Below are 16,602 nucleotides of genomic sequence, written 5' to 3'. Positions count from 1 at the left end.
ACAACTTCCTTGAATGTCTGTCAATAAGTAAACATTTATTGAATGCTTATATGTGCCAGACACTATATACTAAGTGCTGAGAATACAAAGAAAGGCAAAAGACAGTCCCTGCCCTCAAGAAACTCACAGTTCAGTGAGAGAGACAACTTGTAAACAATTATGTACAAAAAAGTTATAAAGAATGGATAGCAAAGAAACAGGGGAAGGCACTAGAATTAAGATGGGTTGGGAAATGCTTCCTATAGAAGGTGGAATTTTATCTGAGATTTGGAAGGATGTTTTGGAGATAGAGATGAGAGAGCATTCTGTACATGAAGAAATAACAAGAGTTAGGAAAAGGAGCATCTTTTTCCTAGGAATAGCAAGAGGTCACAGTTGCTATATCCAGTAGTACATGAGGGTATGGAGTATCTGAAGGCTAAAAAAGTAGAGGGAGGAGGCTGGAATTTATATGACTTTGGAGTCCAAATTTGATTCTGGATATGATAGGGAGCAACAGGAGTTTAATTGGGGGTGAGAAGGAGGGAAAGGGTTGAACAAGTGCTTTAGAAATATCACTTTAACAGTTGCGTGGAGGTTGGACTGGAATGAGGTAAAAACTATAGTAGATTAACCAGCCAGCACACTATTGCAATAGACCAGGCTTGGGGAGATGAGGACTTGTAACAGAATAGTGGGTAGTATTAGAAGAGAAAAATGAGTTTGTGTAAGACAGATTATAGAGGCAACATTGACTGACCTTGGCAACAAATTGGCTATGGGGGATGAGAAAGAATGAAGAATTGAAGATGGCATGGAGATTCCAAGTCTGAATGACTTGAAAGATAGTGGTGCCCTCAATAGTAATAGTAAAGTTTGAAAGGAAGATGGGAGAGTGTTTAGTAGACAAGATTAGCTTTGGACTTGTTAAGTTTAAGATGTCTTCAAGACATCAGTTCAAGATGTCCTATAGGCAGTTGGAGGTGCAAGATTGGAGATCAGGAGAAAGGGTGATTTAAGAATCACTACTGAACTAATCTTTGAAACTAGGGGAGTTGATGAAATCACCAAATAAAATAGTTTAGAAGTAGATGAGATCTTAGAAGTGAACCCTATGGGACAATGAGAATCTAGCAAATGATCTGGGAAGAAGGACAGTGTTCCTAAAACCTAGAGAAATGAGAATTTATAGGTGAAGAGGGTAAGCAATGTCAGAGGCTTCAGTAAGGTCCAGAAGGTTGAGGATTGAGAAAAGGCTTTAAATTTGTAATTAAAAGATCATTGTAATTAAGAGATCTTTAAAGAGAGCAATTAGTTTCAGTTGAATGGTTGAGAATGGAAGTCAGATAGCAAAGTTAAAAAGATTGAGAGGAGAGGAAGTGGAGACAACTATTTTAGAGGACCTTTTCTGAGGATATCCTTCCCCAGTATTTCAAATATGTTTTAAGTATGAGTAAAAAAAAAATCTACTCTTCTGCCCTTTTCCAGCTACATTGCTGCTTTTCTGCTGCCTTGTAGGGGGAAAAATGTCTAGATCCTTTGGGAAGATTTTAGAAATGAGAATACTGTAGCAGTCAAATCAGCTTGGAATGTCACACCTATTTAGATCGCCTCCAGGGAATTCTTGAATGCTGTCTCCCTTAGAAAACAAAAGCTCCCTCCCCACCTTTTTCCCTGCTCTTGCCAAAAAAATATACAAAGAAACAAAAATCTAAAGTTCCTGACCTCAGGGAGTTTACTATTTAGTTGACAAGATTAAGATCTAAACACTGGAAAAAAACTCAGTGCATGCCAATTCCTAAAATGAAGATATCTATCTTGGAAGATTCCTGCCTGATTTTTAGTCTAGAACATTTGCCTGTGAACCTGTGAAGCAAGATCTTGGTTATTTTCTGATGTTTACTACTTTTTCTTTTTTAGGTTTTTGCAAGGCAAACAGGGTTAAGTGGCTTGGCCAAGGCCACTTAAGTGGCCATTAAGTGTCTGAGACTGGATTTGAACCCAGGTACTCCTGACTCCAGGGCCAGTGTTTTATCCACTACGCCACCTAGCCGCCCTTTATGGGTTGATTTTTAAAAACTTTATATGCTATTTTTGAATTTTATACTAATTGTATAAAATAAAGTACACCAATATCATCCTTTCTTACATTTGAGTAAAGAATTAAAGTTCTTTAACTTTGATTTCTTTGCCTGATTATTATTTTATTTCATCTACTTTATTATATGTAAAAATAAAACATGACTGAGTATTGACTAACAAATGATTATTTTTGTCCTGTAATTGAGTAGATTTTAAGAATATGATGGTATTCTACTGTAGGGAACCAAGATTTAAAGAAGGTGGAGTGCTTACCTTAGTGGAATATGAGAAAAAGGGAATAGTTAAAAGTAAAATTAGGAGGAGATGTGTCAATTAAATTCAAGAAGCATTTATTAAATATCTGCTGTATACCCTGCTAGGTACCATGGATGCTAAGTCAAAAAAGTCCCTGTTCTTATGGAGCTTACCTTATATTGGGGCAATAAAGTAGAACTGTAAGTGGGTGGGTAACATTACATTTTCAAAAATCTCATCTGGTTTTACTTAGTATCTTCATGGAATATTATGTAGCTATTTTTTTCTTTGATACATGAATTTTTTGAAGTATTTAGTTTATTGAGAAGTGGACTACCCTAATGGAAGTTTTTATTATATTAAACATAAATTCAAAATATGTATTGATTCTAGTTTTATTGATATATTTTATTGTAGTCTAACAAATTTTTTCAGTAAATTAATCCAGATGATCCTCCCCAAGCCTCTCCCCCCCATTCCTGATCAAGTAATGGAAGCCACTTTAAAGTGATTATGATTGATAATAGATATCACTTTCTACTTTGTAATTTACTGATTCTCAACCTTTATGAATAAGTACCAATATTGTTTTTTATATTTCATTTGTTTCATTGGCTATGTTTTAAAAGTTGTGACTTGAGCACAGGAACTATCATACATGTGTGAATAGTTTAATGTTAACAAAACTTGTTATTTGGTACATTTAATAATAGTCATTATTGTGAGGTTTGTTAATTAGGTATAGATAATAAGTTATTTATATAGATAGATATTTAACATTATTTTCCTGTAGCCAAAAGAAAATTTGGTGTAAACTAGGAATAATAGAAAAGAGTCTAAAGGAAGCTGCACTTTTAGATTTAAAATTCTGGGAGCTACAAGTAATTGATCTCCCTACTTTTCCCAGAAGGGGGTGCTAAAGTTCAGGTGTACAGGGACCTGTGAGGACCACAAACTCCTTTTCCCCAAACTACTATTAAGCCTCTTCCCTTGCTGGATAGAGGAATCTACTTTTTGTCTGGAAACAGAGGTCTCAGCTCCTCAGTTTCTATCAGCTAACAAAGGAGTACAACACCCATAACAGGTAGGGAGGATGCTGTCTTCCTTAAGTCAAACTAGTACAGGAGATCTCTGTGTCTGGCTGGCTTTCAATATTGGACATGGCTGCACCTGTCAGGCAAAGGCTTCTGGAAGATAGCCATGGATGTCAGAGAAACAAGGAAGACCTGGCAACCTGGGTTTCTTTGGAGCTAAATACAAGGGACATTTTCACATTGTTTTGAACTAAATTTTAAAGGACAGAACCTTTTATCTGAATGCCAGAGATGTAAGCAATCCTTAGTATATGAATCAATTTTTTAAGCCTAATTCTGTAAATTGGTTATTTCAACTTTGAAACAGTTTTCCCTTAGAGCAATATTTTAAGGGGTGATTGGATTCATAAATTAGTACAAAAAAGCCTGTAATTCATAGACTTGAAATATAGTGGCACTTGACTAATTATTGTTTGACTTGGGCAAGTCATGGAAGATTTTGATTTCATTTTCTTACTCTATAAAAAAGAGGAGGGTAGATTATTATAATTTTTAAGGTTTTTCTAAAATTCTTGGATTTTGCTCATAGAATTATTTGATTTGTTGGAGTAATTAAGCTTCTTTAGCTTAGAAAAGAGATTCAGAAAGGTTATTATGACTTGTCTTCAGATATCTGAAGTATTTGAATAAGTATTTGAAATTACATTTGTGTTCTGGCTCCAGAGGCTGAAACTAGGAGCAGCAAGTGAAAGTTAGAGGCCAATTTAGGCTTGTCAAGAAAAACTTCCTTATGATTGAGGCTATCCAAAAGTGTGAGTTGCTACCCTAAGAGGGAGTAAATTCTTCCTTAGAGGTTTTAAAAAAGATCCTGAATGACATTTGTCTCGTTAGAGTGGAGATTGCTTTGTATAGTTTAAAAACTAGACGTCTACTACTATTCCTTCCAACTCTCAGATTCTAAGATTCTGTCATAATAATTTTTTTAATGACTACTTAACCACATTAGGATTTGAGGGGAAAATGCATTACAAATTTCATATCATAATATCATATGATTTAGTGCTGGAAACTTTCTAATTCTTCCTCTTCACTTTGCAGATGATGAAATAGATTCAGTGTGATAATGACTTGACCGAGATTACATAAGTAATAAGTAGAAGAACTGGAGTTTATATTAGAGAAATGCAAATTAAATCATCTTTGAGGTACCTACATCTTACACCTCTCAGACTGGCCAATATACCAGAAAGGACAATGATCAATGTTGGAAGGGATGTGGGAAATCTGGGACACTAATACATTGTTGGTGGAGCTGTGAACTCATCCAACCTTTCTGGAGAGCAATTTAGAATTATGCCCACAGGGCAACAAAAATGTGCATACCCTTTGATCCAGCAATACCACTACTGGGTCTATACCCTGAGGAGATCATGAAAAAGGGTAAAAAAAAAATCACTTGTACAAAAGTATTCATAGCAGCCCTGTTTGTGGTGTCAAAGAATTGGAAATTAAGTAAATGTCCTTCAGTTGGGGAATGGCTTAACAAACTGGTATATGTTATGTCATGGAACACTATTGTTTTATTAGAAACCAGAAGGGATGGGAATTCAGGGAAGCCTGGAGGGATTTGCTTGAACTGATGCTGAGTGAGATGAACAGAACCAGAAAAACATTATACACCCTAACAGCAATATGGGGGTGATGATCAACCTTGATAGACTTGCTCATTCCATCAGTGCAACAATCAGACACTTCTGGGTTATCTGCAATGGAGAATACCATCTGTATCCAGAGAAAGAATTGTGGAATTTGGACAAAAACCAAAGACTATTACCTTTAATTTAGGAAAAAACCCTGTTATCTTATTTTGTAATTTTGCTATCTCTTATTCTTTATTTTTTTTTCCTTAAGGATATGATTTTTCTCTCATCACATTCAACTGAGATCGATGTATACCATGGGAACAATGTAAAGACTAACAGACTGCCTTCTGTGGGGGGTGGGGGGAGGGAAGCAAGATCAGGGGGAAAATTGTAAAACTCAAATGAAATCTTTCAAAAAAAACCCTAGAATTTACAATAGGCCCTCTGGTTCCAAATCTAATATTCTTCATTCAGGGACCATAATTTCCTCCTTGGCAATAGGAGCTCCTGTGTTGAGAACGAAGGCAGAATAAGTGGTCATATTATTGCTGGTCAAAATATATGCTGTGAAAAATATATGTGTATATTTATATATATGCATATGTGTATATACATACACCTATATACACATTGTATGAAAGTTCTTTCTAGGTTAACAACTGACCTGTTGTTTTGTACTTGAAAAAAAAGGACAGAACTAACACTGGTGCTCCAGGTTTTATGTCAGTTGCTGGTACCATGGGAGTGTAATTCCAGAAGAGGAAATGTTGTAATTTCTTCTACTGGGGCATATGTTCCCCACTTTGCACCAGACCTTCTACTCCTTCACCTGCCTAAAGCTGCTATTCCCTTAAGATCTTGTGGCTATATCATCCCTCTCCCAGGGTACCTTCCCACAAAAGGATGGCATATGACATTTTTCTTCACCCCCTCCCTCCTCCATGCACCATACTGGAGAAACAGAATCATCTGAATGACAATCAATAGTGAATACATTAGCAGGCTACTACTGCCCCCATCCCCTACAGTTTAGACTGTGAACTCATTCAGCCTTTGTTATCTCCTAGCCAGTATCATTTTTTTCCCCTCTCCATTCCCACTGTACCCTGGAGAAACTTCCTCTGAATTTAGAGTTGGGAGATGCTGAGTTCAAATCATAACTCCTATACTTAGAACCTATTTATCTTGGGCAAATCATTTCATTTTCTCTGAGCCTCACTTTCCTCATCTATAAAAGAGGTGTTGTGATAAGGTGACCTTCAAGATCCCTTCCAGTTCTAGATTACTTTCTTTCAAAATCCTTTCGTCTTCTTGTGGCCACTGAAAACTAGCTTTTTCCTGAAGTCACCTCACTATTTGACACCCTTTCCAAATCCAGCATACCTTCTTTCACACTTCTCTTGAAGCATAAGGTCAAGAGGGAGGAGTTGGTATACTCTGTGCCCCACCATGGTACTCTTTAGATCTTTCTTCTGCCACCATCACTTGGTAGCTGCACCTTTAAAAATTCAATCTAGTCTGTCCAGACCCTTATTGAAGTCCTTTATGTTCTTTCAGGTCTCTCTCTCCCTCTTTCCCATTAAATTCAGTATTTAGTTCAGTGCACAGTGAATTTCACATAGTAAATAATAAATATTTTTTGCCTTTTCCACCCCAACACCTACCCTGCTTAGAATACCCTGTGCTTTTAGTTCCTCAGGCTCCTCAACATACATTTTCTTAGTTTCTCCCCTCTCTAGTCCTGCTCTCTGCATCTAAATTTGTTCCAGGTGCTAAAATTTCTAGTCATAACCCTAGTTGCTCCATGATAGACAGGGTCCCTAGGTTGGGAACCCCCATACTTACAGGAAATTTTGTAAATCAAGTAAGTGATCTTTAATTTCCAGCTATGAAATCAGGAACTGCTTATCCTATGATGCTGGCTTTTATAGTATTACTATTTAGTAGAATGCTGTTATGGTTAAAGTCAAGTGATTGCCACTAGTTTAGATCTGTCTTTTAGAAGGTGACTTTTATGTCTCTACTCAGAATTTACTGATATAGAAATTTCAAACTTGAGTATAATTCCATATTCATATTATATATATTAAAATTTAAGATTTTCTTCCTCAAATTTTTATGCTTTGAAATTTTAATAATTTATTTTAGAGTAATTATATATAGCATTTAAGAGGAAATTTACTGAATTTAAGACCCCCTCGGAAAGGAGATTCATTTTCGATTCTGTGACAAATGAGAAGTCTACAGTACAAAGAACTATATTATCAGAATCACATAATTGGAGTCCATATCGCCTCTGATAAAAACATTTAATTTGCTTTTAAGTGTAGCTTATAGATCATTTCTATTGTGACTGTAACCTAAGTAACGTTTAAAAACTATACGGGACTATTTTATAAGGATGCTGTGTATATTTTATAATATGTATATATATATACATATATGTAATTACTGTCTCATCAAAGAATTTAGACATACAACTATACAGTATTCTTAGAGGAAGTGCCTAATTTTTTTCTATTCTTTTATGTTTTTCAGATCTGTCAATTAAAGGAAGAAATAGCTGGTCTACCAAGATGGGATCTATTGTTTGGGAATGTGGTTAATCAACTTGACATGTTAGTCAAATGCAATCTATATAATAAAAGGAAAAGAAAAGACAAGATGATGTCATTTACCTGTATTATGAAACCAAAAACAAATGCCTTTTGTCAGATGAGGTTAACAAAGCTCTGTCAATGCAAAGAATATTTAACTGTTTGCAAAGCTTAACAGCAAGAAGTGTTTTCAAGCAGAGACCTGCAGATGCATGATATCTAAAATTATATTTAATAGACCTATTTATCTGAATATTATTCAGATCTAATAAGGATGGCTATAAGTTGGATATTCTCCTATCTTTGGTCCATGACTATGTTTGTGGGGTACTTAAGTGGGCACAGTTTATTTTCTTGTGAGCCTATCACCTTGAGGATGTGCCAAGACCTGCCTTATAATACTACCTTCATGCCTAATCTTCTGAATCATTATGATCAACAGACAGCAGCTTTAGCAATGGAGGTAAGAATTGTTTTAAAATTACTTTGATATCTTGCTCTATTGTTGTATATAGTAACACACATTTACAATAATGATAATATATGATATATATGTAAAATACATATACACATTAAAAAGAAATAAACATCATTTTTAGCTTTAATATTCTACAGGATTGTTTCATTATCTTTTAAAATTCATATTTGACTTCTATAATAAAGAGTGTGTATGGAAAATATTTGTTGATTCCTTATGTTGTACTCTCAAATGGCAATTTAAAGCTATTGGAGTAAACTAAAATTCTATAATCATTTAAAAGTTAAAATACAGTTGAACAAATATTACTATACCTTTATGTTAAATTATATCTTTTTTATCTTTTAAATTGTATATTTTATTAGACTAGCTTAACTATTCTGGCAGATGGAGATGGAAAAAAGTCATCTACATGTGTAAGTCATGACATGGATTATCAGTAAGTTTGTTGGTTCTGAAAATGAATATCTTGTTTTATTTATTACATATTTGAATTTTCTTAAATTAGCACATCCATTAGTTTCTGGTATATAACCATTTTGACATCAAGCAAGACTAATTCTACACATCTGATCTAGTCAATGCTATTAGAACTGTCAATTGAATTAAAATTACTGTATCAATTTAAAAAATAACAATTAGGATTCTTGTTGAATTTTAAAATTCTTGAGGTAACTCCCATAGTGATTTTTAATCTTTTAACATATTTTTCAATTGTGGGGACTAAATGAGTATTTTTCATTTTCAGTAACATTTGAGGGACTAGCAAGACATATAGCATATCTGAATATGTAAATCTTTTGTGTGTATTTTATATGATGGATAAGGATATATTTTCTTTTTTACAGTAGAAGTGGAAGACTTGGACTTATTTAAATTTTGATATGAAAGTAAACACATTGGTGAAAATCTGTTTATTATGAGGACATATTTTATACTTTGGCTTTTATTCAATAATTTTAGAAGTTTAAAACCTATTTTTAACTTTTACCTATTCTGGGAAGTCAATTTTCTTAGAGGCTTAAGGGCAAGGGGTAGCTAGGTGGCACAGTGGATAAAGCACTGGCCCTGGAGTCAGGAGTACCTGTGTTCAATCCGGTCTCAGACACTCAATAATTACCTAGCTGTGTGGCCTTGGGCAAGCCACCCATTTGCCTTGCAAAAAAAAAAAAAACCAACCTAAAAATAAAGAAGCTTAAGGGCACTATTAAAATGTGAAAATTGTGCATGAGAATTGGGTTTGGCAAAAGAAATGAGAAGAATTATTAGCAATCTTTCTAAAACAGATCAGCTAGAATCCTGTGATTGCCGTGAGAACTACTCACTTTCTCCAATCCCCCCAAAATATATCTGAAAAACAGTTAGCTTTGGTTTAGATTTGAAGCAGTCTCTGATCAAATGAAATAATTTTCTTCAATCAGTGGGGAACCTTTTTATGATAGGTGAACATACTATCATATTGTTTCTTTTTTTAAAACCTAGAATTTAGGTAGATTAAGTGTGGTTAGAAGTGATTAAAACACTAATTGGTAATTTTCAGTTTGAGATAGTGTTTTTTCTGATGAAAAGAAAGTTGCTAATTGTTGATACTTTTTTATTCTTCCCTACCCATTGAGATATGGGTGGCTGAAGCTAAAAAGGTACATGGAAAGAATCAACATAATTTACCAAGTACCTCTCTAGAGAATAACACTAAAGGCTGCCTATCTAATTTGATGTGAAAGTTACATTGTATCATTGAGAAATTTTCACGAAATTTTCTTAGGTGCCTACTTTTTTTTAATTTGTTAACATTTCATTTGTTTTCCAATTATATACAATAGTAATATGTACCTATCATTTTTTGTAAGGTTTTGAATTTTACGATCCCTACCCCCGACAGAAGGTTGTCTGATGGTCTCTACATTGTTTCCATGCCATACATTGATGTAAATAGAATGTGTTATAAGAGTAAACATAACCCCCCCCCAAGAAGATGAGAAACCTCAAGGGGGGGAGAGAGAGAGAGAGAAAGAGACTTCAGTTTGTTGCTTTATCATAAGTCCACTAGAGAAGTTGCTTCAATATTTTTCCCACAGTTGCTATTACTAGCTGTACCTCCACTCTATTTCTCCCCACTCTCATTTATTCTATTCTCTCTCTCTCTCTCTCCTTTCATCCTGGCCCTGTCCAAAAGTGTGTTGAATTTGAGTGCCCTCTCCCTTGATCTTCCTTCTCTTCTATCATCTATTCCCACCTTCCCTCCCCCCATTCCCCCCATCCCTTCTTATTTTTCCCTAGGGTAAGATAGATTTCCTCACCCTATTAAGTGTGTACATTATTTCCTCTCTGAGCCATTTCTGATGAGAATGAAGGCTCACTCATTCCCCCTTGCCTTCCCCCTTTCCACTCCATTGAAAAAGCTTTTTTCTTAACTCTTATGTGAAATTTCTTAGCTTCTTCTTCATCTCCTTTTCCTTCCTCCCAGTACTTTCCTTTGTCACCCATTGACTCCATCCTTTTACTATATTAAACCATTATATTCTGCTCCTTCCTATGTCCTGTCTGTATATGCTCCTTCTAACAGCTCTTATAATGAAAAAGTTCATATGAGTTATCAATTTCTTTTTCCCATGCAGGAATACAAACAGTTCAATATCATTAAGTTTCTCATAGTTAGTCCTTATTTTCTACTCCCTCTATACTTCACCTGATTCCTGTACTTGGAGATCAAATTTTCTGTTCAGCTCTGGTTGTTTCAGTAGGAAAATTTGAAAGTCCATCTTTTCCCTTGAAAGAGGATGTTCAGTTTTGCTGGGTAGTTGATTCTCAGTTGTAAACCAAGATCTTTTGCCTTCTGGAATATCATATTCTAATCCCTATGAGCCCTTAATGTAGATGCTGCCAGATCCTGTGTAATCCTGACTATGGAGCCTCAGTAGCTTTTAGAATTTTCTCTTTGATTTGGAAGTTTTGGAATTTGAGGTGCCTATATTTCTACAAAATTTATTTTTGCTCCATGGGCATTAAGGTTTAATATTTCTGCAAATTTACTCAGCATGCCAACATTTGAGTAGAGACTGATGATCTCTTGGAATGGCTCTTATCCATATAAATCTTACTGAAATGAGGTTTTTATCAGAGGGGCACTGCAATTTTTTCTCATTTTCCTACATCTCTAATTTTAGCTGCATTGGTTGTTTGTGAAAAAAATGTCTGTTTTTACTTCTTGTGAACCTCTCTTTCTCTTATTTGGTCATGAACTCTTTCCTCACACCCATAGATTTGACAGGTAATTTATTCCATGGGTCACTAATTTGATTATGTTTTGACTTGTTAAATTTAAATCATGGATGCATTTTTTTTAAGGTTTTTGCAAAGCAGTGGGGTTAAATGGCTTGCCAAAAGTGCCACACAGCTAGGTATTTATTAAGTGTCTGAGGCTGGATTTGAACTCAGGTCTTCCTGCCTCCAGGGCCTGTGCTTTATCCACTGTGCTACCTAGCCATCCCCCATGGAGGCATTTTGAGCTTATTTTGATATATGGTGAGAGATACTGGTTTAATACTATTCTATCAGACAACTAGTTTTCCTATAATTTTTTTTTTTTACTTAATGAGTTCTTTCCACGGTAGCTGATATCTTTGGATTTATCAATGCTTTGTTACTGTGCTCATTTCCTTCTGTATTATACTACTCTGTTCTACTGATCAACCTTTCAAATTGTTTTGATGATGATAGCTTTGAAATATAGTTTGAAGTCTGGTACTGTTAACCTCCTTCTCATTTTGTTTTTTAAAATTGATTCCTTGAATATTCTTGACCTTTTGTTAAAGTAATCCTTTGGTAATTTGATTGGGATGGCATGAAATAAGTAAATTGACAAGTAGTATGGTAATTTTTTATTATATTGGCTCAACCTACTCATGAGCAATTAACATTTCTCTAGTTATTAATATCAGCCTTAATAAGTATAAAAATCTTTTTTGTAATTATGTTTATGTTGTTTCTCAGTTTGTCTTGGCAGGTAGACTCCCAAATATTTGTTATCTCTAGTTATTTTAAGTAGAATTTCTCTTTTTTATTGGATTTTGTTAATAATATACAGGAATGATGATAATTTTTGTGGGGGGGAGAGAGTTGGATCTTGCAACTTGCTGACATCATTAATTGTTTCAGTTAGTTTTTTAAATTGACTGCAACTGAATAAATCATCATATTATCTTCACAAGTCATCATTTTGCTAATGCTTTTTTTTCCTTCAGTTTCTTTTTTCTTGTCTCATTGTTTTAGCTAGCATTTCTATTACAATATTGGGTGGTAATGGTGATAATGAATATCTTGAGAAGACTTAGCTGGTCTCCATGGCTCTTGGTTTTAGGTAGCTTTCTACTTATAACTTAAAGAAGTTCTGAATATTTCTATGCTTTCTAGGACTTTTAATAGAAATGTATGTTTTTTTTTATCAAAAACTTTTTCTGCGTCTATTGAAATAACCATGCAATTTTTGTTTTTTTATTCTTAATTTAGTCAGTTTTCCTAATATTGAACCAATCTTACATTCTTGAGCATAATCCAACCTGGTTATGGTCTATGATATTTGTGATCTATGCTGCAATCTTTTTTGCTAGTCCTAAACTTTTTGCATTAGTATTCATTGGGGAAAGTAGTCTGTAGTTTTATCTCTCTTGACTATCCTTGGTTTAATTTCCAAGACTATATTTTGTCAAAGAAGGAATTTGGTAGGATTCTTTTACCTATTTTTTCAAACAGTTTATGTAATTTTGAAGTTAATTTTTCTTTTATAATGTTTGTATTGAGAAAGGAACAAATTCTGGAAGCAAATTATAATGGTGTGCCTCTAATCTCAGCAGCCAGTGAGTAACTCATTTCTATCATGATTCCAGAAGATTGACATTAAGAAATGATAGCCACATCCTGAGAGGCAACAGACTCAATATGCTGAATGGGAGAAAACATTTTTGGACGTGACTAATATATGAATTTCTTGTGCTTGATTATGTACATTTGTGGGTTTTTTCCTTCTCATTAGGGATAGAAAATGAGAATGAGAGAAAATAAATGCTTGCTAATTAAAAAAAATTTTCAAAAAGAAAAGATATTTAATGCTTTAGCATGGCCTCCTGGATCCTGTAAGTCAATTATCAGCAAAAATCCATATTTACTTTCCTCTCCAAACTATTTATGAGGCTACAAGAGGCTAGGTTCAATCCCAAACTAGACCACAGGAAACATGCCACTTGGTCAAAGTGAGGTAGAAGACATCTCTTTTAACATTTACTTCAAACATCTGATAATAAAACCACCTTTATTATATTCTAACACTCTGTAAATGATATCCTTCAAAATTTCCTAAAAAGATTCAGGATAGTCTAGGAAAACAATGTTTTGATTTTTTACTTCAAATCTAACATATTTGTAATAGTCTCTAGCACCTCTGGGAGTATTACCTCTATGCCACAGCAGGAAAATCAAAAGTAGTTTGAGTTTCTTGATTATAATACTTTCTTAATAAGTTACAAAGAACGTACATTATCAAAGGCTCCCTCCAAAAATCCTGGGAGACATAGCATTTTAAAGGTCTAGAAATTTCATTTTGACAGTTTACCACTTTGATGCTAAGAAGGAAAAAAACTACCACAATGGTCAAATGATACTTGGTACCCTAAACAGTAATCACTTTAATTGCCTTCATTCTCTCTCCTTGTTCTAGATTCCTTTAAAGAAAACAGGATGGCTCATATCAAAACAAAGATTTGTTATCAGTCTGTAATTAATTGTGTCTTCCATTTCTGTTAGTTATAGTCCACAAAGAATATAAAAGGGACATAGCAATCTCAGTACTTCCTATAGGGTGAATACTCACTTCATGGGTAGATCAGTCACCAAAATCTGGAGCTATTCAAGGCCAGGAAATGACCAAGACACCTAGATTTGGCTTTATTCATTTCCCAATTTCAGTTCCTGATAACCATACTGCACTTCTAGTTAGCAACATCATCAATTCTACCAGGTTTAATTATCATCTATGAAGATAACTCACAGATCTACATATCCAGCTTGATTCTCTCCTCAGAACTTCTGTCTTGCTGTACTACCAATGTATTGGATATTATAAACTCTATCTCTCTGAGAAATTTCAAACTCAACATGATAAAAAAAAATGAACTTATATTTTTCTTAAATTCTCTTTCATCCTTCAAACTTCACTACTTCTATTGAAGACACCACTATTCTTTTCAGTCTCCCAGGATTATAACTGTAGCATTTACTTCCTTACCACAAATTACTAGTCAATTACCAAATATTCCCATTGCCACTTCCACATACTCTATCTGACTCCTCTTCTCTCTCCAAACAGCTATTTCATCCATTTTGTTCTTGATTATCTCCAGCCAAGACTATTGCAACAGCCCCTAATTATTCTGTCAATTTCAAATCTCTCCCAATTCCATCTAACTGCTACTAATATTATTTTCCTCTGGAATCATTATTGTTCACATTTTACAAAGTTGTAATCTCTTGGTTCTACTCATTTCATTCTATACCAGTTGGTACAAGTTTTTCCAGGTTTTTTGGGAACTGTCTGCTTTATAATTTCTTTATATGTTTTTTATAATCTTTATAATTTATTCAGTCATTCCCCTTCGACAGCACTTTCCCCCCTCCCCCCAGCTTTCAATCTTTTGCTTCCACATAAAGAGCTGCTATAAATATTCTTGCCTCTGTGGGCATTTTTTTTCTCTTCCTTTGTTCTTTTGGGAGTTCAGGCCTAGTAGGGGTAGCCCTGAGTAACAAGAATGCAAAGTTGAGGAACTTTTGGGTCAGAGTTCTGAATTGTTTCCAGAGTAGCTTGTGTGGTTCACAGTCACACCAGCAGTGAAGTAATTTACCTGTTTTCTGGAAGCCCCACCAACACCTATCACTGTCCTTATTTTAGTCAGTTTTGCTAATCTGGGGCAGCTAGGTGGCACAGTGGATCAGACACAGGCCCTAGATCAGGAGGACCTGAGTTCAAATCCCACCTAGCTGTGTGACCTTGGGTGAGTCACTTCACGCCCTTGCCAAAAAAAATTTTTGCAAATATGATGGGTATGAGCTATAACTTAAGGATGGTTTCATTTGCATTTCTCTAATTATGAATGATTTGGAGCATATTTTCATGACTATTGATTGCTTCTATTCTTTAGAAAACCTTGTTAATTAAATCCTTTTATCATTTATCAATTTAGGAGTGTCTCATAGTCATAAATGTGAATCAGTTCCACATATATATATATATATATATATATATATATATATATCTTAGAAATAAGTCCTTTGTCAGAGAATTTTGCTGCAATAGTTTTGTCTGTATGAAAACTAATTTTCTTTAATCAACATTGACTTTTTTATCTTCTCTGATTCTCTCTGGCCCTTGTTTGATCATGAACTCTTTTTCTTACCTAAGATCTGAAAGGTAATTTCTTCTGTGCTCTTCTAATCTGTATATAATGTGACTTTTTATATCTAATTCATGTATGCATTCGAAACTTTTCTTCGTTTATAGTGTGAGGTATTCATCTAAGCCTAACTTCTCTAGAAATAATGTTTTCTAGTTTTCCAGATTGTAGATACTTGGTTCAGGATCCAGGAAACATACTTCTTCTGTAAATATCATACTATTGTGATTTATACATAGGAGAAAGAATTTAAAGTATTGACTCATCCTTTAAGAAAAATACTTTTTTTATAGCAGCAAATAAGCTCAGTGGGATCTTGTTTTCTTGAAACTTTTCAGTCAGTTGCTGAACCATGCTCTTAATTCATGACCTTACTTACATCCTTCTTTTCCCTGCTCACAAAGCCACCACCTTCGGTAAGGACCTCATTAGCCTTTTTCTTGAAATAGGACCACTGATTCCTTCTTCTTGGTCCTCCTGTCACATGGCTCTACTTCAGTCCATTTACTGTATGGCTGCCAAAATGATTTTACTCAGCACAGACCTGGCCATGTCAGTCCTCTCCATAATACGCTCTAGGTTCAAAAGAGCATCCCTCTGTTTATTTTTTTAAAGCCCATTAAAATTTAGCCCCAAACTAATTTTTTGACCTTATTATGCATTTTTCCCCTTCCTTTATGCTACAAACTTACCATTCAAACCTTTTTACTGTTCTCCACATGACACATCATCTCCCATTCAGAGCCTTTGTAATGAAGCCATTCCATATGCCTGCAGCACCCTCCTCTTCTGATTCTTAGAAGCCTTTGTTTCCTTCAAGATTCAGTTCAAGCATTATCTTTTACCTGAAATCCTTCCTGATCCTCCCTGGTCCATCAGTCCCTAAACAACTGTGATTTATTTTGTCTGTATTCTGCATATGCTTATATGTACATTTATATAGGTAAACATCTCTCCTGATTGACTGTAAGCTTCTTGAGGCAACAGTTGTTTCATTTTTTGTCTTAGTATCCCCAGTGCTATCATAATAGGTAATTTATTAAATACTATTTAATTATTAGTTTATCAAATTTTTGATTGACTTTGTGATTA

At 34.6% G+C, this 16,602-nt stretch overlaps 1 protein-coding gene across 6 annotated transcripts in view; it reads left to right on the top strand.

The window, feature by feature from the left end:
• The window catches only part of FZD3 (frizzled class receptor 3), an 86,039-nt gene that overhangs the window by 9,247 nt on the left and 60,190 nt on the right, over positions 1 to 16,602 (top strand). For 5 of the 6 annotated variants that reach the window (XM_074209202.1, XM_074209200.1, XM_074209201.1 and 2 more), the window contains one exon: positions 7,532 to 8,053. In XM_074209202.1, the coding sequence (XP_074065303.1) occupies positions 7,865 to 8,053 (189 nt within the window). In that variant the 5' untranslated portion in view covers positions 7,532 to 7,864. Of the gene's footprint in view, positions 1 to 4,008; positions 4,556 to 7,531; positions 8,054 to 16,602 lie in introns of those variants that run through there. The other variant, XM_074209203.1, reaches the window with a different exon arrangement.

The sequence above is a fragment of the Macrotis lagotis genome, chromosome 1, assembly GCF_037893015.1.
Source record: "Macrotis lagotis isolate mMagLag1 chromosome 1, bilby.v1.9.chrom.fasta, whole genome shotgun sequence".
Lineage (NCBI taxonomy): Eukaryota > Metazoa > Chordata > Mammalia > Peramelemorphia > Peramelidae > Macrotis > Macrotis lagotis.
The sequence above is the reverse complement of the archived record's forward strand: the minus strand, read 5'-3'. Positions and strand labels throughout refer to the sequence as shown.